Raw genomic sequence first — 27,064 nt, forward strand, 5'->3', positions numbered from 1 at the left:
TTCGTGCGTGAATTTGGACTGCTTTCGACGTGAGTCAGAAATCCCCAAAAAACACGCGACGCTCTCAAAACGTTTTCCACTTGCTCTACTTTGATGAGCACCAAGAAATATACCAGCTCATCAGATACCGTAGGGAATGATAACATGGATATAACATCGAAGAATTATGGAAAATCCGACAATGCGCCTGTATCTGAGCAGTCTGTAGGAGCCACCAATTCGAAGTCATCGTCGAGTCAACCCATGACAGATTCACAGGCACCAATAGAAGATCCTAGCAACTCCCCAGAAGTCAATGCGAAGCGAAAACAAGAGCTGGAGGCTGTACGTAAGCTCAATTCCGCAGTGCAGACGATCAATCTGAACTTGGAGCATTCAAAGGCAAATCTTCAGGTAAAATACCTAATGCATTGTCGTGTTCTTGTGGGTCATCGCGTTAAACCTGTTTGTCTCACGTTAGCAATTCAAGCAAACCGTGAATCAAACCAATCAATTGTTGGATATGTGGATATTAATCTTGTCACAAACCGAACATACGAAGCGCCTCATGGAGGATCCAGAGTGGGAAGGTGGTCAATTGGTAAGTAGCTGGACGAACACTATGGCATAGTTGAAGCGGAAAGTGTATTGACATCGATGGTTTGGAAGGATGCTCAAAGGATAGAGCACGAACTACAAGAAAGTCAACGAGAAAAAAACGAGCGAAAGCACGCAAAAGACCGTACATCCCAAATACCAGGTAAAATAGCGGTTTTATCTTTGGGGTGCTTTATTACTATATACTTTCGTTATCGCTAATCCCTTTCATCATGCTACAGCAACAGGAGACGATAAGGGAAAGTCAATACAGAGATCAGGCAATCCACGTAGCCGAAAAGGAGACGCAGCGGTCGCAATCGAATCGAAAGCTGCATCATCTAAATCTCGCACATCTCGAACGGTCAGCACGACTAGAACGAACAAGGGATAATATTCTAACCTTTGGAGTAATTTGCTATATTTTTCCGCAATATTTATATGCGTAAATAGCTCCCGGAGGGCCAATTTGTACAATATCAATACATACTACTTTCTTCTCCTTTTCAGCTCATCAATAACTTTGCATTAGTCCGCGAATATATAATAATTTTTTTTTTGTGTGTATTTGGATTTTATAATCTAATGATTTTATCATGGATGGTGTATGAAGTTCAATGTATCAAACGCGAACTTAGTTGACGACAACGGACCATGGGTGCTCAACCTCACCATATTGAATGTCCAAAATGGTCTTGTTCACGCGTTTGGTGAAAGGTCCAGCTTGTTCCTCAGGGTTGCTGGGGTCAAGAGGGATCTGAAGATCTTCACCTTCGTAGTTGATACACTTGATGGGAGAGACAATGCAGGCGGTACCAGCACCAAACATCTCAACGATACGGTCTTTCTTAATGGCATCGCGAAGTTGAGGCATGGTCATCTTCTTCTCAACAACCTTGATGCCAGTCTCGGATTCCCACTCCTTAGCGAGCTCAATAATGGAGTCACGAGTGACACCTGGAAGAATAGATCCATCCAAAGGAGGAGTGACAAGTTCCTTTTCTCCCTTCTCGTTCTTCATAAGGATAAACAAGTTCATAGTACCAACCTCGGTCAGCTCATGTTCGTCTATACAATGTCTTATTAGCCCAAGATATCAAACTGGTTTCTGAAATGTTCAATTACACATACCTCCAAAGAGCCACAAGTTCTGTTGATATCCTTCCTTGGCAGCAAGTTGTTGAGGAAGAATTCCTTTAAGTAGGGCAAGCATGTTAATAATGGTTGCACTTCGTTCCGTTTGCTCGAACTATGGAAAATATGTACCTGATGCGTAGTTGGCTCCAATCTTTGAGCTACCGGTACCACGAGGCCAGGCACGGACGAACTCGGTAGTGGCCTTCAAGGACACAGCAGCGAAACCAGTCTTGTAGTAGGGACCGACGGGACATCCAATAACGAACAACAATGCACGGCTTGATGGGTTGACACCCAAAGTCTCTTGGGTACCCATGCAAGTAGGACGCAAATACAAAGAGTATCCACGTTCACTAGGAATCCAACGCTCATCAATCTTCAAGTAATCTCCGATGAGCTTGATTAGCTCTTCGCCATCAAAGGACTATAACAAGATGGATGTTAGCTTAAAGACTTAATTTTTCGAGAATCGTGTAATCATTTTACTTACCGGCAAGGCAATACGTGACACGGAGTTGTTCATTCTCTTCATGTTCATGTCAGGTCGGAAAAGACGAATCTTGCCATCTTTACCCTTGTATGCCTTTAAACCTTCAAAGCACTAATTCACCAAAACACTGTTTAATCGAAATGTAAAAAAAAAATTTGTGCAGATACAATAACACAAACTTACCGTCAAGGCATAGTGGAAGACAACAGCACTGGGCAAAATCTGGAAGTTCTCAAAAGGTCTAATTTCAGGAGCTTTCCAGCCTTGACCTTCCTCCCATTCGGCAGTAATCCTTGCGAAAGAAGAACGAGTCAGCTGGGTTATCGTTCATTCAATCCGAATCAATGAGACCTTACATATGATCTGTGAAAGTTTTGCCAAAGACGAGATCTTTGGCAGGTACCAAAGGTTTCAAAGCATTTGACTTGTTGATTTTAACCTTTTGTGCCTGTTAAATGTGTCAGTCCAAGTATATCTCGCTACCCTATCTAGAAAGAGCTTCAGAAACACGGCAACATACACTGAGTCCGCTAAGACCTGTGGACTTGAAGCGAAGCTGTCCAAGATTTTGGAACGCTGATGTTTTGCGGGAGATGTGTGCGATGGAGCGACTGAACATTTTGTGGTAAGTTGTCTAGGAAACCAAACGTAGTTTTGACAGTCAGCTCCATCAGATTTTGATTTTATCTTTTTTCGAAAGTCTCAGGGTCACGTGCACCAATGTGCAGCAGTTCAATTATTAACCGATGCTTCGGCCAAACTCCTTTACATGATATTCTCTTCCACTTACTGCACATTAAGAATAGGTAATGAAGATGATATTGCTTATAATACATCAATATGATAGTATTTTATTTGGTTTCTGCATAGAAGAAAGCACGTCGCGTATTCAGGACGTCCCTGCCAAAAAGTGAGTCACTGTTCGTCAGCTCGAAGGAAAAAAATATAATCGAGTCCGTCAATTGGTGGATAGCCAAGGTTAGTCACTCCAGCTGTGATTTGTCCACGATGATATGTAGCATGATTGAAAAGGTTCAAGAGAATTAATCCTACATCTTGATCTTTGAACTCAATACCAGCACTGGTCACAAATGAAAGAGCAGGAATTTCAGTATCTTCTTCGAACGCCGATAGAAAATCAACCAAATCTTGAGTCTATCATTTAAAAGAAATGAAAATAAAAAAATCCAATTAGTTCAACTTTCAATAGACGTGGTCTCACTGAAGCTCATAACTAACCTGTTGCAAAATCTGCTTGGCCAGCTCAGATCTATCTTTAACAAAACCTTCCCAAGGATTTGTCTTGGAATCTCTGGTGGAGTAGCAGTCGTTGTGTCTCCACAGTGAAAGCATGTCTTCATAATCCGGCCGATACTGGTTATGCAATCGGCTGCACCTGAATTTTGAAAATGAGCAAGTTTCGCTATTTTAAACTGTCTAAATGAATGTAACGCGAACGTGATAGCTACCAGGTAACGTCGGCTACGTGAGCATGGTTCAAGGTACCATGGATGGACCTAAACACTAATCCGGCGTGGCCATAATAATCTTGGTCGCTGATTGATTGCAAACCATCCAGGAGTAGCTTATATGCCCAGTGATGGAAACGGGCTAGAGAAATCAGAGTGGGAATTGGGACAGAGCAGGTCATAGACTGTATCGAGTTGTGAACGCAAGTAATGAAGTATGAGAGTTGGTCTTGTATTTATACGCCACTGAGATGAGATAATGTTATGTTGATTCCAGTTTCTGTGATACGATGTTTTTCTCCAGAATGCATTTAAAACATAGAGTTGAGTTGAAAGTGTAACTTGCTACCATTGAGTTTATATAAACAGTATATAGACAACGGTCTTTCACTCATGAATTTCATGAGGGTCAGCTACCTTCCTATATAATCCAAATATTCCAGATTGCTTCCGAAGAAATGCTTAGCATTTGCTTGTGCTACGAGTGTTATCTGTTTGATTCCGTAAAGGAAAAAATCGGTTGGCTGTATCTGGCTGAATTGGCTTCAGCCGACCAACGAGCAGCCATCTTTCTCCTGTGATAGTGTAGCGTGCGATTGTTCTTGTACTATTGATTGGCCAGCGATACCTTTTCTATAATTCAATCTTGGATGTGTATGGCAAACATTCATATATATTGCTACTGAACATTTTGCTTGTTGAAACGATTACAAAAACGGTACAGCGAGATTTAAGGGATTAAGCTACCCCACAAACTGGTACCTATTTAGAGACAGATCAAGTTTATGCTTACTTATTACATTAGTATCGGCATCTAATATGTGCAAATCCCAGGTACTTGATCGGATTGTCTTTGCAGGCGGAGGTGTCATGTGGTTTAGATCGTCTCAGAGGAGCTGGTCACTGGCATTCGCCAATATTCGAGCTACTGATGAATTTCTTAAATGAACACTTGTGCGCCTTTTACTTAACACATACATCTTGTAAAAAGCTTTCTTCTGCCACCCTGTAAATAGGTATTAACAACCACCTCCAATCTCCACTCTGCCGCTTGGCAGAGCAGATACTACGTTGGCATTTAGCAGAATGATCACACAGCTCACGTGGAAGCGGTCAGCGTATTGATATACAGTATGCTGCTGGCAACGGATGTTCCTTTTCTGCTGCACGATGAACCACAGAACATTTGGTATCCAATGACATCGTCGGTAATTATTTTGTAGTGAAATTGGAAGCGATTTCTTGTTGCTTTATTGTAGCGTTCCTGTGCCCTTACCTTCTTAGCATGGATGCCTTGCATGAAGGAGATCAGTCATTGCATAGTAACGAGACTTAGGAACAGTCGAAGCAAAGAGCCGAGACTCAGTAGTGCTGTTTAGTCATGTGAATCTGATTGTCGTCGACGGATGTCAACATCCGCAGAAGCCTTTATCATATCAAAAATCAAGCGTGGCGCAGCTGTATATCCAGCGTTGAATTCTCAAAAGATATTTTATACTCTTCATTACAGCAATGATATTAATATAGAAGATTACTCTTTAGAAAGTCGAAGAAAGTACACGTAGTCCAGGCCATCAATTGGAGGGTAGCCAAGGTTTGTTACTCCAGCAGTGATTTGTCCACGGTGGTGCGTAGCATGGTTGAATACGTGTAATAAAGTCAATCCTACATCTTGATCCTTGAATTCTACACCGCCGCTTGTTACGAATGTCATAGGAGGTATTTCAATATCACTATCCAAAGCCGATAGGAAATCAATGTAGTCTTGTGCCTAATTTAGACGCATGAGTCATTGTCCTTGCACGCCTTCCGTATGCTAACTGTTGCTTACCTGTTTCAAAACTTGACCGGAAAGCTCAGACCTATCTTTTATAAAGCTCTCCCAAGGACTTTCTGTAGAGTCTTTTGTGGAGTAACAATCGTTGGCGCGCCATAACGATTGCATGGCTGTGTAGCTTTCTGGATATTTGTTGGTTAATCGACAGTACCTAAAACCCGCGTTGGACCGGTGAGAAAGAATTTATGACACCAATAATATGAAGATTTAATGCATACCAATTGACGTCGGCAGCATGAACATGGTTCAACGTGCCATGGATTGATCTAAACACTAAACCTGCGTGTCCATAATAGTCTTTATCCGGCAGAGACTTCAACCCATCTAAGAGCTGTTTATATGCCCATAAATTATAACGGGATAAGGAAAGCAAGGTAGAGACTGGAACAGAGGCAACCATTGTTTAAGAGAGGGGAAGAGAGTCAAGAGAAAGTGAGTTGGCAAACAGTCAGGCGTTTAGAGCCTTATTGACTGTTTTCGTTTGCGTCCCTCAGTTGATTTTTTTTTCTCCCCAAATTTGCTGTCACCAACCATGTCTCATTTCAGCTTAGATGAAGATTACTAGTAAATAACTTTTAGAACAACCATCTATCGTTTTTTTCACAAGTGGTCTACGGGACGTCGCCAGTCGTTTCTTGTACAATCAGTAAGGAAGTCACACATCGGGTATCGACTCCGTCGCATGTTTCCACAGCATTTACAGCGCTCGGTCTGCGACCTCACGCCAAAATATCGGTATTTGGAATTATTTGGAACATGAAATATGAAAAACCAAAAAACCTGGAATGCGAAAAGCCGAAAGAGAGATACTATCATTAGAATATATTATATTACGGTAGAATCTTCAATATTGACCTGATGTTTTCGCACCGTTATCTTTTGATATATCTGTGGCAGCCAGAGCTGCTATTAGATCTTTTCGAGCGAACCGAGTATCAATACGCTGGGACTGATATCTGATGTTGTCATTGTATTTTCTATTAAACACAGCGCTTAACTCTCCTTTCATCTTTGAAACCTATAATTTGCAGCGACTTGCAGGTATCCCATTTTCATAAGTTGCATAGGTTTGTAAGATGTCCTCTCGACTGCCACTCTAAGAGTAGTTACTGGTATTGTCTCTTAAAGCTGAGATTCATTCGCTTATACGAGTACTTTTCATATCAAATGTAGTCGTTTGGTATGTGCTTTGTTCGCTCTTGATCAGCTAGATGTCGCGTCACTCTTATATACTCTCTCAACTGGGTCCAATTCCTGTTCTTACGTTTGGCAGCAGCATTGCTATGAAGGTAAAAGGAAATGGGAAGTCACTGATGCTAGCCTTTGTGTGCGAGTAGTCAAGTCACATCATCACGTTCAAGTCACTTCGTTCAAGTCATAGCCAAGGTTGGGTACTCCGGATGTAACCTGGACTCGGTAATACGTGGTATGATTGGGTGATGCACATTCATATTACCCCTGTACTTTATTTCTTGAGTTGCATACCACTGGTTGATACCGAAGTTCGAGTGTGACTGTCGGCATCGTCGTCCGGGGTTGAAAGGCATACTATTGATATTACACCATGGAATAAATTTACCCTTCATCCGCAGTGTCTCCCTGGCAAGCTTTTCGACCTCAGCTTCAATCAGAACTTGCCTCAGATTTGACGTTCATTAAATAAAATCTTTTCTGAGGTCACTTTCAAAGGCCATTCATAAAGACCTCGTCTTCCAGCCATAGTTGTCTCATGTCGTTGTCGCCTTCTCCATATGAATCGTCAACGGATTCACATGCATCGGCTAAAATTTTATGAGCATCACGCACCACTCACCACGTATGCAAAATAAATAATAGTCCAACAGGCGGCAATTTGAACGCGCAATGCCTGTATGTGAAAGCAAACAATAAAAGTGCTTAGTTTCTTATCAGATTTGCTGACAGAAGAAGGGATCAGGAGGTGAGATAGGTGGACCTCGAGAACTTGCATTGGTTTCGTTATAAACATTACACCTTAAAAATAAGGCGAGGGCTACTCAAACAGTTCTCCAGCCTGAAGAGCATCCATTAGTACAATTTTTTTACTGTCTTGATCATGTTTCGTCCACTGTCGCCTTCATTTTCGCCTGGTCGCTGATGACCTTTACAAAGTTGTTATTTTTGAGGTCTCGCAATACAACTATGCTAAGTATTAGGCATCTAGTTTTGGAATTTTTTGTTATCACACCAGATCAAGGGCAATTATATTCATCCGCGATGTCGCCAGCTCTATGGGCCGGAAGAGCGGTCGAGTCCGGTATTTTCGATTTATGAGTCAAATTTACTGTCATGAAATACCAAGTGGTGTGTACTCTATACTGCAGAATTTTAAGTTATGCTGGTGTATGGGACTCAAGCAGCAAATGGATTCAAGCTTGCAAGGGGACAACTATGCATTTCACCAAGGGTTGTTGCTATCCGGAGTCTATGGCGCTGACCATGTGCATTTTTTTTTTCTGTTTGGTACAGCGCCAATTGCTCATTACCCGCCGTCAACTGCGCGCAAATAAGGGGGTGACGTATTTTAAGACGATTATCTGTACCGATATTCTCCAAAAATGGAACTCAGCGGGCAGTGGTACCAATGAAACTCCGCGTGAACTTTTTCATTATTTAAAAAATGAGCATGCAATTAAACGACTATTTTCTTCTCAGTCACTTATTACTTCAAACTGGCAAGCATGACAACCATCACCGCGTCAGCAACACAATACATTGATTCTATCATCCAGAAACTGTCTGGCAATGAGAATGTGGAGAAACTCATTGAAAAGTTGACAGCCAAGGAAAATCGTTCTACCATTCTTGGCTCTGCAGCAGTCTTGCTGACTGCATACTATGTTTTGATAAACCAGTTGGAGTTGAACAGACCCAAAGGCTTCCGTAACATTCCAAAATTGAACAACAGAAAGAATGTGATAAGTCTGTTCAGAAATGATCCCTTTGTCGACCGCTACAATGCCAACTTAAAAGCGCTGTTGGAGGATCAGGGCATAGGTCGTGCAAGGATGGCTGGAAACGACATCATCTTTCTCGCCACTCCAGAATATTCACGTGTTCTCCTCAACAACAACGACATGTTTTTGAAGGATACAACCGAAACGTCTCCAAAGTATACCCTTGTTCGAAAGTTCTTTGGAGGTATCAACCTGGTCTTTTCCAACGGTGATGTGTGGAAGAGACACAGAGCCGTTGCCAACCCTGCATTCCATAGAAGCTGGGATACCAAGCTTTTCGGCCATTGTGCAAATGAAATGAGCGAACAGATGGACAAGGATATGGCTAACGAAGGCTCAGTAGAGATCCATTCCATGTTTCAAAGGTATGTTCTGCGTGGGGAAACTGAATGTGAAGGTTTCACGGCACTAAACCACTTTATTCCATTTTAGATTGACATTGGATGCACTTGGTCTTGCAGCTTTCGGCTTTGACTTCCAATCGCTACGCAATCCTAAAGGTCGATATGTCACTGTGTATAACGACCTGATGAAGGGTGCATTGAATGGACTATACTTTTTGTTCCCATATTTGGATCGCTTCCCAATTGGACAGAGGTACAAAATGCATCAGAAACTGAAGGAGTTTGATGAGCTTTTGTACGACATTATCAAAACGAAGAAGGCAGAGATTGAATCCCAAAACATTACAGCAAACAGTGATCTATTGACCATGATGATTAAAGCCGCCGAAAGTGAAGGAACTGTCGCGAAATTGACCGATCAGGAACTTCGAGATAATTTGTCCATCTTCTTTTTGGCAGGAGTAAGTGCATACCTTTTTTTCTTTTTAAAAAAGCATGAGCTACATGAATGAGATTGCGTACTCCGGTATTGACAAAACTCAACCTTATCAATTTCATTTTTAGCACGACACCACCGCCAATTCTCTTGCATGCACTTTGTACTACTTGGCTCTCCATCCTGAATATCAGGACAGAGCTCGTGAAGAGGCTTTGGCCGCCATTGGTGATGATGGAACAGTTCCCACTTCAGAACAGATTAAGCACCTTCCTTTCATTGACAACTGCATCAAGGAATCATTGAGACTTTGCCCATCGGTTGCACAGTTGCCTGGTCGAGTTATGGCTGACGACTACCATCTCACTAACGGCTACCTCCTCCCCAAGGGTTCCAGAGTCATTCTCTCTATCTATTCTATGCATCACAACAAGAAATATTGGGGAGATGATGTTGAAACGTTCCGACCTGAGCGATTCGATGAGTCGGCTAATGGTGGTAAAAAGGTTGACCCATACTTGTGGGTACCATTCTCTTTCGGCAGTCGCTCCTGCATTGGCCAACAGTTCTCTATGATCGAACAACGTGTTGTCCTTACTATGCTATGTAAGTGGATATGCTGTAATGAATTGATGGAGGCGCTCTATATATTAACTGCAAAACATTTATAGTACAACGCTATGTTTTCAAGCTGCCTGCTGATTCTCCTCACAGGGAAAAGCTTCAATTCGGACGCGGAGGTCTATTGCATCCTGCAAACTTGCGTCTGGAAGTCGTCGACAGAGCTTAAAGTCTTAGTAGCTTAACATACCATTTCTTTATACATATATTATTGTTTTCCGCTTTACCATACTTTTTCACGAAGGTACCTGAATATGATGCTATCAAAACTTATTGCGAGTGAAAGTAAATGGTTTGCTGTAAGAAAAGGAGGGCCACATAGGTTGGTAAAATACAGAAAGGGTTCAAAGAAAACGATCGTCTGAAATCGGGTGGAACGACCATAGGCGGATAAGCCAGCTCGGAGTGAAGTTAAACACACCATTATTTTCTCTTTTTATCTCTCTCCGTAATGACAGAAAAAAGCACAGCAAACCCAGACATTTCAGATCAAGAAGAGGACGCATATGATGCACGTATACAAAAGACAGGCTGTCAGGAAGAAAACGATAATCTCTTGATATGCTATGCAGACAAACGCGACTGGCGACTTTGCAATGCTGAAATGCAAGCGTTTCGAAATTGCTATCAAAAAAATAAGCAGAACGCTGGCAGTCAGGATCTTGAAGATTCAGAGCGTGCTAAAAAAGCTTAGCTGTAGAGGAGAACACCGGAAAGCCTCTTTTTCTTCTCACCCGTGTACCATATGTAACATATTCAATAGGATGGCGTCAGTCGGCTGAGCCATTATCTACCGCGAGTACCGTATAATCCATTCCGACAAGCAGCAATTTCAACTTATTGCAGTGATTCATTTCTCGGATACCGCTATGTCATCATAGTCAAAAACATGGGATTGAACTACACTACTTCATAAGACTCCGAATGTGCTGCAACTCAATGCGTATAGACAAGCGACATGAAAAATAGAGAGTTTGCAATAAAATAGACTTTTATTGTGCAAATTACGCCGTGGTCTGTCATTCTTCACATTGGAAACTAGCTTCTCGTATATCATCGTTATCCATGCACACCATGTGCTTCAGATAATCGTATACTGAATCGTATCGCTCAAACTGGTAACATTTTGCCAGTAACTGGAATGCCATGACATGCTTAACGACGGATGCTATTGATAGATTTGATTAGCACGGGGGTAGATTCAGCAAAGTGTGCTAGTGATAACTAACCTGTGATGCGGAACTTGTTGTAATTGACAAGGGGGGTCTTAGCCAACCTATTAACTAGGTCGTGCGTACCATTGTTGTCTGTAGAGGGGGCACTATCTGCCCTAGCAGCCGAATTGGATATGAATGTTGGCATTTCAGCATTGGACGTCATATCGGCCAAATAAAGACCTGAGAGCAGTAAAATGTACGAAATGAATAATAAAGTTCAGGGACATGTTAGGGCCAACTTCAACATACCCAAAAAGGGGATGCTTCCCCGTTGACTCAAGAACATTGGCTGGTCTGGGCCATCATCGCTCAAGATCGCCTCCACTGCTTGCGTTTCTGCCACAGCCTCCACAGCACTGGTCATGCAATTGCGAACTCGTTTCCAATTTCGTTCAGGATTGGGGAGATCTTTGAGCCTTTCGAAGATCTGCCTTTCATATTGGTCTACTCGATTCCATGTCTTGTTTAAGCGTGAAACATACGGCGACTGAAGACCTAGGAGAATTTGCAACAGTGTACTGTAGTTGCGATGATGATAGCATTTCTAGCACGCATTTACGTCAAAATGAGCGCGGATTAGTATTCAGCGTTGGTTTACTTTTCTTTTTCTTCCCATAGCACTTACCAAAGCTATTCGTATGAACTTTTCAATGACTTGAACTCGAACTTCAAGGGAATGAATGCTGACAATTTCCGAGATGACCCAGATATAAGTTATGTTGAACCATTCTATGACGGCGTCAATATTACAATCCAAAACATTCGAAGCAGAGCCATTTCCTTCGCCAGAGCGTTGAGAAACAGGTGCTCTTGTCTTCTTCCACCGCATTTCTACAATCTCCACCCATGTGACGCGCTCAAGAAGCTCTTTTTCAATAATGCAAAATTGCTGCATTATGACTTCCGATCGGTGTTGTAAAATGAAGGGCTTTTGAGGATGGCGTAGGGTAATGTTGGACTGCATATCGATCCTGAATCCACTATGAATAGAGCTTTCCATGTCGGTGCTAAATGATTTGGCTTTGCTTAGTGTTGATGGTACATATGAAATATTAGGTGGAGATGCCACATTGGGTGAAGAGATGGAAAGATGGTAAGGACATGCGGGATTTGGGTGCGGTTGTTGGTACATATCGCTGCCAATAGAAAATTCCGAGTAATTTCGAGGAGGTTCTGTAAGAGACTGCGAAGGCCGTGGTCGTGGAGCATATAATCTCAATTCGTTTCCGGAGCTCTGCTCAATATGACTACTTGATTTGCCAACCCTTCTGTTCCTATAGGAAGCGTTCAGAGTAGCTGATTTGGAAGAATTGCTTTTGTATGACCGCAAGTCCATCATATCATCGGATGAGCCTTGAGATATCCTTGACTCCTGTCCAAAATTATCACATTTACAGGCATTATCTGAAGTGTTGTTTCCAACAAATCCTTCAACGAGAGAACGATACATTGCTGGGACCGTTCGCTTCACTGAACGTAAGCCGAATGTCAGTCTTGCTGCCCATTCATTTGAATCGTTAACACCACGTTGTGAATTTTCGGACATTCGCCTTGATCTCTTCAAGATAGGTACCACTGGAGTGGATAGAGAAGGTTTGGGCTCTCGAGTATTGTCCAGTGAGATACTGTGTTTGTGATGGGACGGAGGCATGCCAATTGCGCTATCTTTGCGGCCATCTTTCCTGGGCTGCAGTCCATCAGAATGCCTAAATTCTGACACTTCGGTGATCGTATCATTGTCAAGGATGTTGATGGCGGATTCTCTCGATAAAGATAGTTGCATTTCATCAGATAAATGCAACTTTCGTTGCTTTTTGAAAACATTTCGTAGGTTGCGAATAATGCGGGTGTCACGATCAGAATCCACAACGGCTGGATGGGCTCGAAGCTGGGATAGGAAAGTAGAGAGGATGAAGCGAAGTGTTCTTGATGGTTTGAAGTCTTGAATCCAAAAATAAGTCATCCAATATCTCAGGACAACAAATGTGCTATGAACAGGGGTTTAGCTGATGATGTACACATTGGTGGAAGTAAATCTAATGACATACCGAATACGGACAATTCGTCGCACTTCTGTTTCTTCCATAACTGCCCAACGAAAGCGAAGCATCAACCATTTACACAGTTTAACAGGTGATATGAATTGTCTGTAGGTCAAGAAAAAGTCCAAAAGAAAATTTGTATCTTCGTAAGGCTAAGTTAGTTGCCATATTCGACGCTCTATATAGTTTGAGCATGACTTACCTATATCGCTGGTGAGTTTTTCAATCAATTTTTCAATAGTGGCAGCACTGATGACTGCTCCAGCAGTGGGCGTGCTCCCAACTCTTTCCATAGACGATGATGCCAGCTCACCGCCTACAGGTTGTGTTGGTGTAATATAATTAATGACACAGGTATTGACTTTCTCCAACACATCAAACACACGAGGGTCGTTTTCAACAGGTGGAAGTGGTCGTTCCGGTGGAGAGGTGCTAACTTGAGGGACGTTAGGTGAAGCTTCGTCAACCTTTTCATTCATCACTTCTTCTCGTCCATTCCTTATGTCGCTCGCATCGCTGTCTTGCACAGTTACAGCTGCAAGCAGGACATCAATGATACTCTCAGTCTTGCAGGTACGAATTGATAGATTTGCCGTTGAACCGTTTGCGTTCTTTTGAAACTTTTTTAAAGCCGCAGGTGCAGTGGGTAAACTAGGAACCTGTTCTGTCGCGTACTTATGATCCACATGTGGAGGTAGGTTGTGTCCAGCATCTGTTGAAGTGGACACCAGGAGTGAAGGTAACGACTTTGACATAGGAATCCGGCCTAGTTTCCGTCGTCGTATGAGCAATTTTGAAAATTTTCCTGTAGTAGCAAGAATTGGTTGTGTAGCTGAGCGAGTGGCATACAACGACCGTCGGCGGGAAGCGTGAGTAATTTCCTGATAAGGTTTCGCTGATTTCGTGGAGAGTTCTGTCCATCCTGACGACTGAGTTCGTTGTCGAGTGTACTTTTTATTATCCTCAAATTTATCGAGTGGATGAATAAAAGTATTGGAGGAAAGTAGTTGATCAGTGGCAGCTGTAGCTCGTCGTCGATTCCTAATGAAGACAATTTTTTTTAATCGAATTGATACCAATTAATGGATACGTTGGAAGAGGATGGGTAGAAGGGAATGCAGGGCCGGTGTGACCGTTGGTCGTTTTCACAACGCCAAGATTAATCATCCAAAAATGCCCATCCTGAACTTTACCTGGAGTTCTTATCGACGTTGGAAAGTATAATGAGTGGTGATGACTTATTTGGGTCGGCATAGTCTACATCGCTGGTGACCCATCCATAGATTGTAGCGATGCGCATTGTGTCTCTCGAATTCATTTCTACGCAAGAACTATGCCGTCGTCTCACTGAAGGTCGTGATACGATCGATTTATGCTGAGCTGCCAACAGACTCCTTTGAGAGTTCCTGAATACATTCCTCTGCATTAATGTAGTAAGATTTTCTTCGGATTTTGATCTCCTTCTAATGAGAGAGAGAATTTGTGTCATGATGAATTTAAACAATAGATTTATCAGGTGATATTGTGAACAGCAGGTTTACTTTAGTGACATAGGGTTTGACTTGCTGGACTCTCGGAGTCGATCGAATTTGTTGGAGCGGGAATCTAGAATTGGAGGAGAGGTCTGTGCGGATTCTGTAGATTTTTTGGATAGTTTTTGTGTTGTGTGCTCGCGCGGAGTAGCCGGTGGTGATGGCAGGTCCATTTCGAAATGAACAGCAAATGAACAAGTAAAGAAGAAGAAGAAAGGAAATAACGGATAAGTCCAGCCAGAAAAGAAAAAAAAAAGAACAAACAACGCAAGCCAACTTCACGCTTAACATACAAAGTGATCGCCAAATTTGAGCTTTATTGTGTACACAAATGCTCAGGGGTGCTTTTTTGGGAAAGCGTTGCAAAAGTACAAAACTCCCTATACTTAATGTCATTGCTTCGCTCTCCCCCCAAATACCCATCTAATTATCTATGGGCCACTGTATACAATTTTTATCTATCTGTTGAAGACAAAAAATAAGCAAAAATTTGTCAGTAAAGCAATAAGGTCGGTATCACCTAGCAGCATGGTGCCCTCGGTCCATATCGCGCACTCATACGTCTCGTTCTCCCCCCAAATTCATCACCAACCTCCCAAAATGGCCTTAAGCTTGGCATACTGGTTCATCTGCTCACCTGCCTCTAGACCTCGATCGAGAAGGTGATCGCCTCCTGCTCTTATGGCCCCGTGAACGGTGTCTCTCTGGCGAACGATTTCTTCTTTCACGGTCCCTAGATCTTGACCTATGTCTATGTTTTCTAGGACTCAGAGATCGGGATGGTGGTGAGCGGTATCTCTTTTCATGGCGCCTGTCTCTACTAAGCTGCATGTGGCTTTTGTCATGGGTTGCGGCCGGCTTTCCATCGGTATTTTGGCCAACCTGTTGTGATATTTGGCTAGACATGGTAAGCCGTAATAATGCATCACTGTTATCGGTAGCATGAAGTCTGTCTATCTCCGCATCCCGCTCTTTCTTCCGTTTGGTTTGCTCATCTTTTTCAACTATGGGAATGATATGGGGCATTTTAGTAATATGATATCCATATGGGGATGAGATATACTTCATATTTCCTACTTTGATCATCGAATGCTGTACGCATTTTCAGCTTAAGTTTTTCCATGGGGCTCAATTTTTTCTCAGCCGCCGCTGGTCGCTGACTCACAGCCTTGCTTGCCGTGGACGTGTACTTGGATTCCGGTAAACGCCTGCAAGAAGCCAGGTCAACATCGCCTTACTCTCAAAGAAGATCCCTGTTCAATGTAGCATGTGTATCTAATTTATTTCTTACCTATGGCTTGCATCTTGTACAGGTGCTTGATCTTGTACATCCGCGCGAGTTCCAAATACGATAAAATCATCGGACTCTACTTTTGCGGGAGGATCATCGCCTGAAGCTTCCGATTCTGAACTAGCTTGGCTGTCAACGTGGGTTACGCTAGACTGGCTTTTATGCTTTTTTGTTCTTACCTGTTCCCATATGCTTCGTAAGTGGGGCTGTTACGTCTGTGGTAAGATGTTCTATTGGAGGTCCCAGAATCAAATAATTTTAATTTTTGTTATTATTAGTGCCTGCCTCAGCCTTAACAGCATAAAATTGGGGAATTGGTCCCAACTTTTCAGAACAGAATCGGGTATAGGATACGTCACCTGGGAGGACTGACCGAAGAATTACTGTGATATCGGCGTCTCTGTTTATTGTGTCCATTCCCTCGTTGTCGAGAATGCTTTGAACCTCGATGCTGTTTAACATGAAGTTTCAGTTATTTGATTGTTGTTTTGGTCATTGTTTGTTTCCTATGTTTTGACTAACCTGTTGTTGATTTCGCAGATGGTCCAACTGCCTGTCACGATCTTTGCGCGCTGCTCGTAGCTGATGAACATAGTGGCAAATATTATATCTATGAGCCATTTCCTCTAGCTTCCTTCGGTCGGCGTCGGTTAGTTCGTCAATATAGCTCAATATATCCACCTGTGCATACGCGGTCAAGGACATTAAAGTTAAAAAAAAAGAGGTGCATCATTGTTTGTGGCCAACATGACCAAAAGGATATCTTTAATCAGCTCTTGCTCTTCTTCTTCTTCTACATTTCCTTGCGTTCTATCTTGTTGGGCTTCGTTCGTACCATAATCGTACTTGAAGCCTTGCGGTTTCTTCTCTTGCTTCCTATACAGCATCATCAGAGACAGTTTATCAGTACCTTTAATGCGCACTTCAACGTACTTGGGATTAAGCATGGCTAGCAGCGCCTTATGTCGAGCTAAGATATTGGTCCACTCTTCTTCAATTTCTTCTAATCGTTCTCTTTCCGTGACTGATAATGGTTAAGATAACGATCTCTTGAAAGAACTGAATCAACCCTACGTAACCGGATTATACCTTCTAATCGGTCCACTTCAACGAGATCTCGAAATCGTTCAAAGTTCAGTTCGTCTGCTATTTCACGATCTTGCCATGGCTCAGTAACGGCTGGGTGTGATTTTGAAGGCACACTGTCAAGTAGTGCTCGTCCATCAAAGCTTTGAAACTGAATGAATATAGTGTGTCATTCAAACTGTATCGATTGAAATTGTAATTTACCGATCGATGCGAGTATACCCGTCGCCCTGCCATATAGTTCTACAAAGTAAAAGTTAGCAGACATGCTTTGATTGCAACGGATATGGTGTATTAATTGAAAGATGCAGCTCAAGTTTCTGTAACGAATGCACTCACAGGTTCTTCACATTTTCATGCTGATAAAATTGTTCTGCATCAGGATACAGCTTGACTGCAGCGCCGACGATGCGGAGGAGTTGTTTGGGATCGCCTATCTATACAATGAGAAGTATTGAATATTTCATTTGCACGTCTGTTAGAGACATTTTCCTGGAGTCTCACCTTGGATTCATGATATGCGCGCCGTTTCTCGGCTCGTTTCCTATGGTCCACCATAAGTTCTTTGATCTGTACACATTATGCTCATGTTACAACAGAGATCTCGTTCATTAGAATGCTAGAGTCATTCCAAAAACCTTTTTGTCCTGTTCCCTGGCTGCCTGCCACATAGTAAAATATAGTATGTGTATGAATGAAGGAAGGTGGCCAGCAGGAGCGTGAGTTCAAAGTACTCACTAACGATTTTCAAAATTTTACAGCAAAACTTGTTTGGCCCAGATACTTGGAACAATTAGTTGGATATAAGTGCATATTGCAAACTTTCCAATCGAGCGATACTGTTTTGGCTCAATTTCTTTGATGGAAAAGCAAAGTATGACGTGCCTTGGTAAGATGAAAGGGTACCGAATTGCATATGCACAGCTACTGCTACTTCTTGTCTACCATGTATTTCCAGGCATACCAGTTTTCCCAATGCAACCAAGCTTAACATCGGGAACCTACACCCTAGTTTACCATATGCAGCCTTCTTTTTGAATCTAATATTAGTCTAGATAACTAACAAAGCTTGTGCATTTCGATAATACTGGAGGCACTTCTAAAAGGCTATGTTGGTGAGCCTTCTAGCATGTTCATACTGCCTTTGCAGGCATAGCCATTCATCCACGTATTCGGACGGAGCATGTGACGTGATTGAAAATGACATACACTTAGACTTTAATATGCAGTAGAGACTGTAAGGTGTCTCTTACCTACTCTCTTCTTGCTTCGTACGCTTGGGTGTATACTTGTACCGCTTGATTGAAGGGGCACGAAAAGCGCAACTCCGCCAGCCAGCCTCACGCTATATTTTCGAAAACCCAACTGTCCAGTTTGCTCCATTCATCCCACACTAGCCATCCTCTATGAATTCGTTGTACAATCATTCTCTGAAGCAAACGCAAGCACTTCAAAGAGATCTCAACAGTCTGTAACCATGACGAAATGCCACAGTAACCCCTCTCATTTGATCTAACCTTTGATCTATGCTTTCCTGCAGAATTCCTTTCTGGCGAGGACACCTCCACCGGATTGCAAGGTATAGCCTACTTATAATAGTCTTCATGTTCCGATATGGAATCTATGTAGAAGAATAATTGGAATTAATAGTGATGACATTATACCTTCACAGGCCAAATAACAGCGGCATTTGGATCTCTTGATCGATCTATCGCAGACTTTGAGAAGCAAGCTCGAAGAGAGATTTTGACCGCCAAAAGGGAACTCGCGATGAGGTATGTCCGGTGAAATACTAGTTGTAATCAATTTTTGTAATTTCTACATTTGGCGTTGGAGCTAATGATCTGCCGGTAAAGTCGAGTCCAAAAGTTCCGCGATGAGTTACAGGTCATGCGTCTCCAATTCGATAATAGTAAGAAGGATCAGGAACAGAAACTGAGCCAGGCTAATAGGCGAGACCTCTTGGGAGTAAGGCCTCCAAGATCTGGTGGTGAATCACCGGTGAGTAAAGCTCAGGTAGTCTGATTGAACATTGTAACTGGCAACTCATGCTTTTGTCTTGTAGATGGAGCACCCGTATCAAACGCCATCGCCGTTAGAGCATGCCATGCGTGAACGAGGATTTGCCCAGAGCACAGAGAGCCACCTCGACGACTTTATAAGCCAAGCGCAGCATGTTTTAGAAAATCTTACAGATCAACATGGAATACTCAAGGTTTGTGAAAAAATATATGCTTGTTATCTGAGAGAAGGAATGCTTATCGGTCCAATGTAGCAAACGCAAAGACGGATTTTGGACACTGCAAATACGTTGGGTCTGTCACAAAATGTTATACGGTATATTGAACGACGGTCAGCGCAAGACAAGTGGATTTTCATTATTGGTATTATCATCACGGTCGGTTTATTGTGGGCCATTGTACATTACCTAGGATGAAGCGTTCAGACGCTTTTGCAATTTACAATACTATAGAATACCCTCTTTCTCCTCAGCCTACAATATAAACTTCCATTATTTACTTCACTTCACTGCTTTGGGAACGTCTACAGGTGTACAGTGAAATTTTTTTTTTCCGTGATAGCCAGGGGAGCGAGACAGGAGGGTTTGATCAACACTGCTTTTAGCAATTCATTCGGCTATACCAACCCATCATTGACGGTGCAGTTCATGTTCTTTTGAACGTAAAATGACATTTATTTACGTAACGCGAAAACAAACGTTATGATACCGAGACAACGGGATATTGCCGATTCTGTTACTAACACAAAACATAGAGAAAGTGGGAAAAACAAGAAATCGAAAGGCATTTGAGAAGATGAGATAGTGTGGTAGCTTATATGTTGGAGATACTGGCGAACCTTAGACATTATTATTGGTCAGCGTCAGTGGATTCCATCGAACTATTACTGCCTAACTCGCGCTGTTGCTGCTGTTCCTGTAACCGATTGGCCTTCTTATACATGGATTTATATCGCAAACCGCAGGCATTGCAGAGTTCTTTGGGACCATTGGGGCCTCTGCGCCACTCGGGAGAATCTTGACGATGGCATTGGGCACAAATCTTCTGCTCTTCTGCCTTTTTGCCTCTGCTCTTCTTACTTCCAGTGGAAGTAAGGGCCTCAAGTTCATCCTTAAGTTTACGGTTGGTTAAACGAAGTTGATGGAGTTCGTACTGCCAGCTGGTACCACGAACAGGTTCCAATTCTTCGAAAATGTTGGCATCAGCAACAAAAGGTTCGGATGGCACATCTTGCGTACTCAGGATAGAGCGGCTTAAAGACGCTTCTTCAGTGGGGGAAGCGAGAGAACCAGAAGATGCACTTGATCCGGTTGCCGAACTTGATACAGAGGACAATTGAGGATCCAAGTCACGAGTTTGCATGACAATGAAGCTTGGACGGCCAATTCCATTGCTAACATCACCAGGGTAGAGGGTTGACTGCACCATACAATAGTAGCCGCGCTTATTTTGCATTTTGTGCATCAGGTTGACCGTTTTGCCTTCCCTAACTTCTTTCAATGCTAGAGACAATTCGTTGGTACGATCGCGTGGAATGACTTGATAAAGTGACGACCCAATCAAGGTATCGGGATCGACGCCAAGCACCTTTTGACAGCTGGTGGCTGTATAAAGAATCAAACCGTCGAGACTGAGCTTTGACCAGAACTCGGTATGAGACAATCCTTTAGTAGAAGCCGTAGAACTTGAGGAGGGCGAAGATGGCTGTTCGGTTGCGCTATTCGTCAATGTATACTGTTCCTTGGCCAGATTAGTTGCGCTCATAATATCATTCCAGATGAGATGATAGACAGGTCGTTCACGACCAGAGAGTATAACGCATTTACGTCCCTTTCCTTGCTCAACATGCACTCGTCCTTGTGCTTCCATCCACATGATACCAGAATGCTTGCGACGGACACGGTAAACCAGGTTGACCGTAGCTTCGCCATTGGACGCCTCCTTTAGTTCTCTGATAACAGGAATAATATCAGATGGATGGCAAATAGTGCTCAAGGAACGACCAACAAGTTCATCAGGTTCGTATTCCAGGAGTTTCATAGAAGCTGGTGAACAGTAAAGGAAAAGACCTTTAAGCGAGAGGACATGGACAAAGTCATCGCATTGGTCTAACAAGAGCTGGTTCCACATGCTTTTGGCCTTGTCATGATCTTCGCGACAATCGATAAGGTCAAAAACTTCTTCAGAAGCAGGGAAAGGAGTGGATGTGGGGATATCTCTAAAATACTGATCAACTTCAGGAGCTTCAAATGCGCCAGGCAAGTAAGGGGGTATATTGTAAGACTGGTAGTTGATATGATAAGTACCGTCTTTCATCTTTTCCATAATGGCGTCGGGCTGCTCCACAAGATCCACCTGCAGCCCAACAAAGAAAGCAACCTCATCGTCATACCAAGTGATGGGTATAATTGTGATAAGGTTGATGAAAGGCTGGAGGAAACGACGAAAAAAAAAAAGAAAAAGATGGAAGGCGTTAGCTAAGGTTTAGGAAAAAAATAAAGCCTTATTTTTAAGAGGTAAGTCAGAAATAGCGTACCTGTCCGCCTTTCCGATAGTTGATTAAACTAGCTTGTGTTTCCTTTCCTTGCAACATGTGTGCTTTCAAATGAAAGACAGCGTTATTGTCGGTGTAACGTCTGCGTGAGCCCATTGATACATGGCCATCAGGAGATTGTAAGAAGCGGCAGTTGCGACCGATAATCTCATTTGTTTTGTAAGAAGTGAGCTTCTCAAATGTGGGAGAAACATAAACGATTGGAAAATCATATTGACGAGCATCGGTTACAAGAAAAGAACACGACATGTCAATAGGACCAATATTGATTTGAGGATTCGGGCGTGATACAACCTTTGCAAGGATGGAAGCCATATCGAATCCTGAGCTGGAGTAAAGACCAGTCAACTTAGGATCTTCGGTGCTTAAGCCGAAGTTAGCTGGAGGTGGGGGACCCATGATAGGAGGTTGTGAAGATGGAATGGGAATGGTAGGTTGGGGATTGTCCAGTTGTAAGGCTGGAAAGATGTTCTGTTGTTTTTCTCCGTCGTTTGAAGTAGAAAGTTGTTGCTCGGGAAGAAATAAATCGAGAGGATTGGTAGCCATGATCTCAGAAAGGCCGCACTACCTGGTCATTCACTAGCAAAAGAGAAGGAGTAAAGAGAGAAATTTTGCTCACAGTCAGGAAAAAAAAGTCTCGAGTGGCCACAACGACCATACTGTCTGTGTTACGAACCAAATTTGGGCTGGTTCGGCATGCTCGATCCTTCTATCGAGCTTCTATGTATGAAGTACCCCTGCTTTAGAGTCAGGATATACTGGAGTATCCGTCGTACTCAACCAAGGTGCCAACATGTCAAGATCAAACTCTTGTTTTAGTATCACACAAGCCGTTACGTGAGCTACAAGTTGACCGGGTAAGCCGGCTGCTTTTTGTTTATTGTTTACACACACGAGTCGCAGCTAATTGGCTCTTCATCAATAAGTCCTTGTCGTATTTGCTACCTAGATACTTCACCACAGTCATCGACGCAAACCCGATCGTTTTGTCCATGTTTCACCTGTCATGTCTAAAAGATGACTTCACTTTTTACCTCACAAATTCAAATGGCGACGTCCTTTGTTCCTGCTCTCTCCTTTCGATTTCACCTTACCGCACCTTACCCATGCCTTGCATAACCAGTGTTGCGGGCTCATCACATGATAAAGGGCAGATCAGAATGCGCAGAGAGCTGTAAGATAATGCAATGCGAACTGTTATTCTCTGTTACATGATATTCTATTTTGAATAGCAAGGCTCATCCATTAACATATCCACTGCACACAAATGCATCCAGAAAATCTCTTTGTCCATAAAACATTATCTTTACTCATTTCCTATTTGGCTTTAGAGCTTAGATGTGCTATAAATTTGATATAAAAAGCGATCTAGAAGCTCATTACATTCCTTTGGCTTCTCCCATAGTATCCAATGACCGGCGTCGTCGACGTTGTGCATTTCCAGTTTTGGAACAAATTTTTTCATACCAACTGCCATACTCGGGGGAAGGGCCGCATCGCGGCTTGCTGTGACCATCATGGCAGGAAATTCAATGATAGGGTTTAAATCTGAACGTAATCGAAAGAAAAAGCAAAGAAAACAGGTTAGCATTGGATGCTCTATTTGTGGAAAAAGATTAGGAGCTAGTTTGAACTTTACCCTTGCTCTCCTCAAACCTGACTTTGGTAGTTCGGTACCAATTCAACGGGCCGTGGAAACCAGTTTTTTTGTACTGATCGACATAATACTTCAATTGCCTTTCGCTTAGCATTTCATTTCGCTTTACCTTGGGACGTCCTTGTATAATGGAATCCTTGTCTGCATCGTATATCGGACCGACTGCATCATTGCAAGGTCTCAACAGCCTAATGAATAACTGTTCTGGATCAGCATCCAATTCCTTGTCACAGTCAGGCGAGACGAAACGGATCTGGTAACGAAAATTGGGGAGACGCTTTACAACGTCCTCAAGTGGGATGTATTCTGGGTTGGGAGGTAAGTATGGTGTACAAAATACTGCAATAGCCAGTGTGCGCTTGGGGTAAAATTGAACAAAACGCCACCCTACGGAGCCACCCCTATGTCCAAACCAAGAGCATCATCATAATTGAAAAAGGTTATTAGTTCCTTTACTACGCAGGTATAGTTCCATTTAGCTCTTATCAATCTTACCAGTCGTGCGCGACCACCGTAACCTTTGGGATTTGCAGGTAGTCTAACAGCGCTACCAAATCGTCACAGACAGTTTTATGGCCATAGACGTGATAATCTTCCGGTGAACTCTGCAATCGGTATATTGAGTCCAAAATGCCAGATGATATATAGATGACTGTATCAGTACTTACGGTGCCTCCGAATCCACGAAGATCGGGTGCAATTACTCTGTATCCTTTAGACACTAGGAATGGGATCTGCTCTCGCCATCCTATTTTTTTTTTTTTTTTTGGTAGTGCCAACATAATAATACAAATGAATGTTAACTTTCATTCTCCATTATCGTTTCAATAAATTGATATATTTACCAAACCAAAGTTCAGGAAAACCGTGTAGTAACAACAGTACTTTGTCACTAGAAGAGTTCTCATCAACAAAGTGAATACGGATACCGTTTAAGCCGTCCACTTCGCAGTGACGAAAGCTTGCGGGGTCGTCAGGATTCATAACGCTCATTTGGGGAATGGTGATTTCAGTTTGCGTTGCGCACGGCTCGAGAATATTATATACGAAGACAACTTGCAGCTGAGTCAGCAGGTAAACGAGAAAGACAGGGCTTTGCTTTATTTTATTTTATATAATTTCGTGATGACCACTCCAGATTACTGCTCGCACCGTCTCATAATTTGAGGCTCAGTTCTTAAGCACGGGAGTTCAGTTGACATTGCAACTTATAGCATATTACGCCAGTTGGAGTCAACTATTTGATAATGGGTACACTTGCTCCTAGGGCAAAATCGAGCTTTATTTATTGAATATAAAATACGTGCACCTATAGCTACTCCTTGGTGCAATAATCACCACCATTTACCTATGAAATAAATGAAAAACCTTTGATAACCAGGTGGTTATGACATGTGCCTGCAGCATATGGGGTTTGCTTTCGTGCGAGTGAAAAGCATAAAGAGGTCTCACTAGCTTTCACGTCTCTGCGCGGTTACGTTAACAAATTCTATTTCTATTTCATTTGGCGATCCCATAAAAAATTTGTTCTGATTTTCTTACACTTGAGGAGTCATCCACTTCTCGCTGTAGAGTCGTCGTGACTCCTATAACGGAGCACTGCAACCTTCTCTCTCCATCCATTTGGCAGAGCAGTTCATTTCCATTTATGGATCACTCCTGCATGGCAGTGACAGTATTTTATGTCCAACGACGTCTGAAATTTGAACTAACTTACACACGATGAGTTTGCAGCTTAAGAGTAACGGTTAGTATCGGCGAATCAGGCCATTCAAAGTTTACAAAGAATGAGTTGTATGCCGGGGCTTGCAGAATATGCGTAATAACCACCACCCACCAGTATTGGGTTCCCTGACCTGTTGTGCAGAGCGAGGGAAGCGAATGATTGGCGGGGCGCGAAAGTGGCCAATTTAATTGCAACTCTGGCAAAAAAATATCCAGGTCCGAGGTGCAGAACATCTACTTCCCCGTGAAGCGTCATGTCATCTTCTCGACAGCAAGAGTTAGCTTCGCGTATTCAGCATTTCAATGCCGGAGAACAATATGAAGTTGTAGATATAGTAGGTGAAGGAGCCTATGGTGTCGTATGGTAAGTAGCCTTTTATTATTTGTGTCTAGGTCGGTCTTTGAGTAGATGAGCAAGTGAGAATCAACATGATGAAGTTTCCGACAAGTAACATAGATGATTCTACTGGCTCGGTCGAAAGAGTGAAAGAGGAGTGATAATGGGAGGAAAGAAATCACTATTGTTTATCAAAGTTCAGTAACTGACATTGTCCCTTTTTGTACCATAGTTCGGCTTTGCACAAGCCAACTGGTCAAACCGTCGCCATAAAACGCATCCAACCATTTGAACACGCCATGTTCTGCTTGAGAACTTTGAGAGAAATCAAGCTACTCAGATATTTCAATCATGAAAACGTAAGTGGTGACAGGTCAACGGACCGGAAAGTGCATAGATCTAATGTGCTTGTGTAGATAATATCCATTCTCGATATTGTACGGCCAAAATCACTCGACGAGTTCAACGACGTCTATTTGATTCAAGAGTTGATGGAAACCGATATGCATAGAGTTATTCGTACGCAAGATCTCTCCGATGACCATTGCCAGTACTTTATATATCAAACCCTTCGAGCCCTGAAAGCCATGCATTCTGCTAATGTCCTCCATCGTGATCTCAAGCCCTCCAATCTGTTGCTCAACGCAAACTGCGATCTCAAGGTAAATAAGGAAAACCGAACTTATGGTATCAGCTGTCGAGTTGGAAAAGTTCTAAAGCATTGTTCTCATAGATTTGCGATTTGGGTTTGGCTCGATCTGCCAATTCTGCCGATGAAAATAGCGGTTTCATGACTGAATATGTAGCAACACGATGGTACCGAGCTCCAGAAATCATGTTGACCTTCAAGGAGTATACTAAAGCAATCGACGTGTGGTCTGTTGGATGCATTCTTGCTGAGATGTTGAGTGGCAAGCCTCTCTTTCCCGGTCGTGACTATCACCATCAACTGACCCTCATCCTGGACGTACTTGGAACACCTACTATGGACGATTTTTACGCTATCAAGTCGCGAAGAGTAAGTTTCTGCAGATATTAGTGGATGTTTTATATGTTGGTTCTAACCTGAACTTCTTAGGCTCGTGACTATATTCGTGGACTGCCATTTAAGAAACGTATTCCATTTTCACGTCTGGTTCCTAATGCCAATGCTATGGGTAATTTTAACTGACGATTGCAACTGCCAGCTATGAGAGAGTAGTATACTAACGATTACGCATAGCTCTTGACCTTCTTGAAAAGCTCTTAACATTTAACCCGGTTAAGCGTATCACGGTAGAGGAAGCCCTGAAGCACCCATATCTTGAACCATACCACGACCCAGACGATGAGGTTTGAACATATGAAATTATTAGCTCAGCGCTACTCAGCAAAGCGTACTAACGTATTTCCATTAACAGCCTGGTGCTCCCCCTATACCTGAAAACTTCTTTGATTTCGATAGATACAAGGATCAACTTACAAAGGAGCAATTGAAACGTAAGTACTGAACCATAGCAGGTGTGAGTGCAATACGGAACGTCTGAAAATTAACAATGTACACCACGATAGAAATGTTGTTCGATGAGATAATGCATTGAACATTTGATGAGACAAAGTAATTATACCATGCCCGGGGTCAAGTTGTTTTTTTTTCTTCTTCCTGTAATCATAAAAAGGTGCGGATGTCTAAGACTCCCTTCCAAACAAAAATACATCTGTAACCGCTAGCCAAAAG

At 42.6% G+C, this 27,064-nt stretch overlaps 10 protein-coding genes across 10 annotated transcripts; 5 read left to right on the forward strand and 5 right to left on the reverse strand.

The window, feature by feature from the left end:
- Positions 1-44: 44 nt before the first annotated feature.
- On the forward strand, positions 45-1,077 carry K450DRAFT_260213 (uncharacterized protein). Its single transcript, XM_051592130.1, has 4 exons — positions 45-393; positions 461-580; positions 649-739; positions 819-1,077. Exons 1-4 carry the CDS (start codon positions 94-96, stop codon positions 968-970), a joined length of 663 nt encoding a protein of 220 aa, XP_051440740.1. The 5' UTR covers positions 45-93; the 3' UTR covers positions 971-1,077.
- Positions 1,078-5,041: 3,964 nt separating this feature from the next.
- Positions 5,042-5,943, reverse strand: K450DRAFT_260222 (uncharacterized protein). The gene is made up of 3 exons (XM_051592131.1): positions 5,728-5,943; positions 5,504-5,660; positions 5,042-5,443 (listed from the first exon to the last, which is right to left on the reverse strand). Exons 1-3 carry the CDS (start codon positions 5,907-5,909, stop codon positions 5,204-5,206), a joined length of 579 nt encoding a protein of 192 aa, XP_051440741.1. The 5' UTR covers positions 5,910-5,943; the 3' UTR covers positions 5,042-5,203.
- A 1,928-nt stretch (positions 5,944-7,871) lies between these two features.
- K450DRAFT_260227 (uncharacterized protein) lies at positions 7,872-10,231 on the forward strand. The gene is made up of 4 exons (XM_051592132.1): positions 7,872-8,849; positions 8,917-9,289; positions 9,393-9,870; positions 9,936-10,231. Exons 1-4 carry the CDS (start codon positions 8,209-8,211, stop codon positions 10,052-10,054), a joined length of 1,611 nt encoding a protein of 536 aa, XP_051440742.1. The 5' UTR covers positions 7,872-8,208; the 3' UTR covers positions 10,055-10,231.
- A 105-nt stretch (positions 10,232-10,336) lies between these two features.
- Positions 10,337-10,579, forward strand: K450DRAFT_180381 (uncharacterized protein; the record flags this gene model as incomplete). Its single annotated transcript, XM_051584340.1, has 1 exon — positions 10,337-10,579. One exon carries the CDS (start codon positions 10,337-10,339, stop codon positions 10,577-10,579), a length of 243 nt encoding a protein of 80 aa, XP_051440743.1.
- Positions 10,580-10,741: 162 nt separating this feature from the next.
- On the reverse strand, positions 10,742-13,196 carry K450DRAFT_260234 (uncharacterized protein). Its single transcript, XM_051592133.1, has 5 exons — positions 13,151-13,196; positions 11,728-13,043; positions 11,352-11,646; positions 11,115-11,282; positions 10,742-11,053 (listed from the first exon to the last, which is right to left on the reverse strand). The coding sequence occupies exons 2-5, from the start codon at positions 12,883-12,885 to the stop codon at positions 10,905-10,907; spliced, it is 1,770 nt and encodes a 589-aa protein (XP_051440744.1). The 5' UTR covers positions 12,886-13,043; positions 13,151-13,196; the 3' UTR covers positions 10,742-10,904.
- Positions 13,197-14,967: 1,771 nt separating this feature from the next.
- On the reverse strand, positions 14,968-17,861 carry K450DRAFT_260242 (uncharacterized protein). Its single transcript, XM_051592134.1, has 14 exons — positions 17,692-17,861; positions 17,558-17,623; positions 17,393-17,490; positions 17,258-17,296; positions 17,057-17,196; positions 16,901-16,991; positions 16,731-16,843; positions 16,490-16,650; positions 16,327-16,418; positions 16,147-16,197; positions 15,968-16,087; positions 15,754-15,884; positions 15,314-15,680; positions 14,968-15,138 (listed from the first exon to the last, which is right to left on the reverse strand). Exons 1-14 carry the CDS (start codon positions 17,722-17,724, stop codon positions 15,135-15,137), a joined length of 1,506 nt encoding a protein of 501 aa, XP_051440745.1. The 5' UTR covers positions 17,725-17,861; the 3' UTR covers positions 14,968-15,134.
- Positions 17,862-18,232: 371 nt separating this feature from the next.
- On the forward strand, positions 18,233-19,707 carry K450DRAFT_260253 (uncharacterized protein). Its single transcript, XM_051592135.1, has 6 exons — positions 18,233-18,520; positions 18,594-18,632; positions 18,726-18,828; positions 18,910-19,054; positions 19,119-19,268; positions 19,329-19,707. Exons 1-6 carry the CDS (start codon positions 18,460-18,462, stop codon positions 19,488-19,490), a joined length of 660 nt encoding a protein of 219 aa, XP_051440746.1. The 5' UTR covers positions 18,233-18,459; the 3' UTR covers positions 19,491-19,707.
- A 216-nt stretch (positions 19,708-19,923) lies between these two features.
- Positions 19,924-22,174, reverse strand: K450DRAFT_202611 (uncharacterized protein; the record flags this gene model as incomplete). The annotated part of the gene is made up of 2 exons (XM_051584693.1): positions 19,924-21,504; positions 21,611-22,174. The coding sequence occupies 2 exons, from the start codon at positions 22,172-22,174 to the stop codon at positions 19,924-19,926; spliced, it is 2,145 nt and encodes a 714-aa protein (XP_051440747.1).
- Positions 22,175-22,880: 706 nt separating this feature from the next.
- Positions 22,881-24,385, reverse strand: K450DRAFT_260267 (uncharacterized protein). The gene is made up of 6 exons (XM_051592136.1): positions 24,131-24,385; positions 23,954-24,033; positions 23,781-23,890; positions 23,569-23,686; positions 23,268-23,484; positions 22,881-23,176 (listed from the first exon to the last, which is right to left on the reverse strand). Exons 1-6 carry the CDS (start codon positions 24,276-24,278, stop codon positions 22,956-22,958), a joined length of 894 nt encoding a protein of 297 aa, XP_051440748.1. The 5' UTR covers positions 24,279-24,385; the 3' UTR covers positions 22,881-22,955.
- Positions 24,386-25,264: 879 nt separating this feature from the next.
- K450DRAFT_275366 (uncharacterized protein) lies at positions 25,265-26,837 on the forward strand (the record flags this gene model as incomplete). The annotated part of the gene is made up of 7 exons (XM_051593164.1): positions 25,265-25,374; positions 25,580-25,706; positions 25,764-26,009; positions 26,081-26,365; positions 26,426-26,504; positions 26,570-26,679; positions 26,748-26,837. The coding sequence occupies 7 exons, from the start codon at positions 25,265-25,267 to the stop codon at positions 26,835-26,837; spliced, it is 1,047 nt and encodes a 348-aa protein (XP_051440749.1).
- Positions 26,838-27,064: the final 227 nt, after the last annotated feature.

Source organism: Umbelopsis ramanniana (assembly GCF_025399195.1).
Source record: "Umbelopsis ramanniana AG unplaced genomic scaffold K450scaffold_80, whole genome shotgun sequence".
Classification (NCBI taxonomy): Eukaryota; Fungi; Mucoromycota; class Umbelopsidomycetes; order Umbelopsidales; family Umbelopsidaceae; genus Umbelopsis; species Umbelopsis ramanniana.

Coding starts and splice junctions, on each gene's coding strand:
- K450DRAFT_260222 (XM_051592131.1), bottom strand. CDS start 5,909: ATGGTTGCCTCTGTTCCAGTCTCTACCTTGCTTTCCTTATCCCGTTAT. Junction 5,661..5,727: donor CATGCTGCCGACGTCAATTG/GTATGCATTAAA, acceptor CGCGGGTTTTAG/GTACTGTCGATTAACCAACA. Junction 5,444..5,503: donor CCGGTCAAGTTTTGAAACAG/GTAAGCAACAGT, acceptor CGTCTAAATTAG/GCACAAGACTACATTGATTT.
- K450DRAFT_260234 (XM_051592133.1), bottom strand. CDS start 12,885: ATGCAACTATCTTTATCGAGAGAATCCGCCATCAACATCCTTGACAAT. Junction 11,647..11,727: donor AGTTCATACGAATAGCTTTG/GTAAGTGCTATG, acceptor AATGCGTGCTAG/AAATGCTATCATCATCGCAA. Junction 11,054..11,114: donor CAACAAGTTCCGCATCACAG/GTTAGTTATCAC, acceptor ATCTATCAATAG/CATCCGTCGTTAAGCATGTC.
- K450DRAFT_260227 (XM_051592132.1), top strand. CDS start 8,209: ATGACAACCATCACCGCGTCAGCAACACAATACATTGATTCTATCATC. Junction 8,850..8,916: donor ATCCATTCCATGTTTCAAAG/GTATGTTCTGCG, acceptor ATTCCATTTTAG/ATTGACATTGGATGCACTTG. Junction 9,290..9,392: donor CCATCTTCTTTTTGGCAGGA/GTAAGTGCATAC, acceptor TTTCATTTTTAG/CACGACACCACCGCCAATTC.
- K450DRAFT_260267 (XM_051592136.1), bottom strand. CDS start 24,278: ATGAGCGTTATGAATCCTGACGACCCCGCAAGCTTTCGTCACTGCGAA. Junction 24,034..24,130: donor TTTTCCTGAACTTTGGTTTG/GTAAATATATCA, acceptor AAAAAAAAATAG/GATGGCGAGAGCAGATCCCA. Junction 23,485..23,568: donor ACATCCCACTTGAGGACGTT/GTAAAGCGTCTC, acceptor GATCCAGAACAG/TTATTCATTAGGCTGTTGAG.
- K450DRAFT_260242 (XM_051592134.1), bottom strand. CDS start 17,724: ATGTGGCAGGCAGCCAGGGAACAGGACAAAAAG. Junction 16,651..16,730: donor AGAGCAAGAGCTGATTAAAG/ATATCCTTTTGG, acceptor CCGCGTATGCAC/AGGTGGATATATTGAGCTAT. Junction 15,885..15,967: donor GTACAAGATGCAAGCCATAG/GTAAGAAATAAA, acceptor GGCTTCTTGCAG/GCGTTTACCGGAATCCAAGT.
- K450DRAFT_260213 (XM_051592130.1), top strand. CDS start 94: ATGAGCACCAAGAAATATACCAGCTCATCAGATACCGTAGGGAATGAT. Junction 581..648: donor AGTGGGAAGGTGGTCAATTG/GTAAGTAGCTGG, acceptor ATGGTTTGGAAG/GATGCTCAAAGGATAGAGCA. Junction 740..818: donor CCGTACATCCCAAATACCAG/GTAAAATAGCGG, acceptor ATCATGCTACAG/CAACAGGAGACGATAAGGGA.
- K450DRAFT_260253 (XM_051592135.1), top strand. CDS start 18,460: ATGAATTCGTTGTACAATCATTCTCTGAAGCAAACGCAAGCACTTCAA. Junction 18,633..18,725: donor CACCTCCACCGGATTGCAAG/GTATAGCCTACT, acceptor ATACCTTCACAG/GCCAAATAACAGCGGCATTT. Junction 19,055..19,118: donor GATCTGGTGGTGAATCACCG/GTGAGTAAAGCT, acceptor TTTGTCTTGTAG/ATGGAGCACCCGTATCAAAC.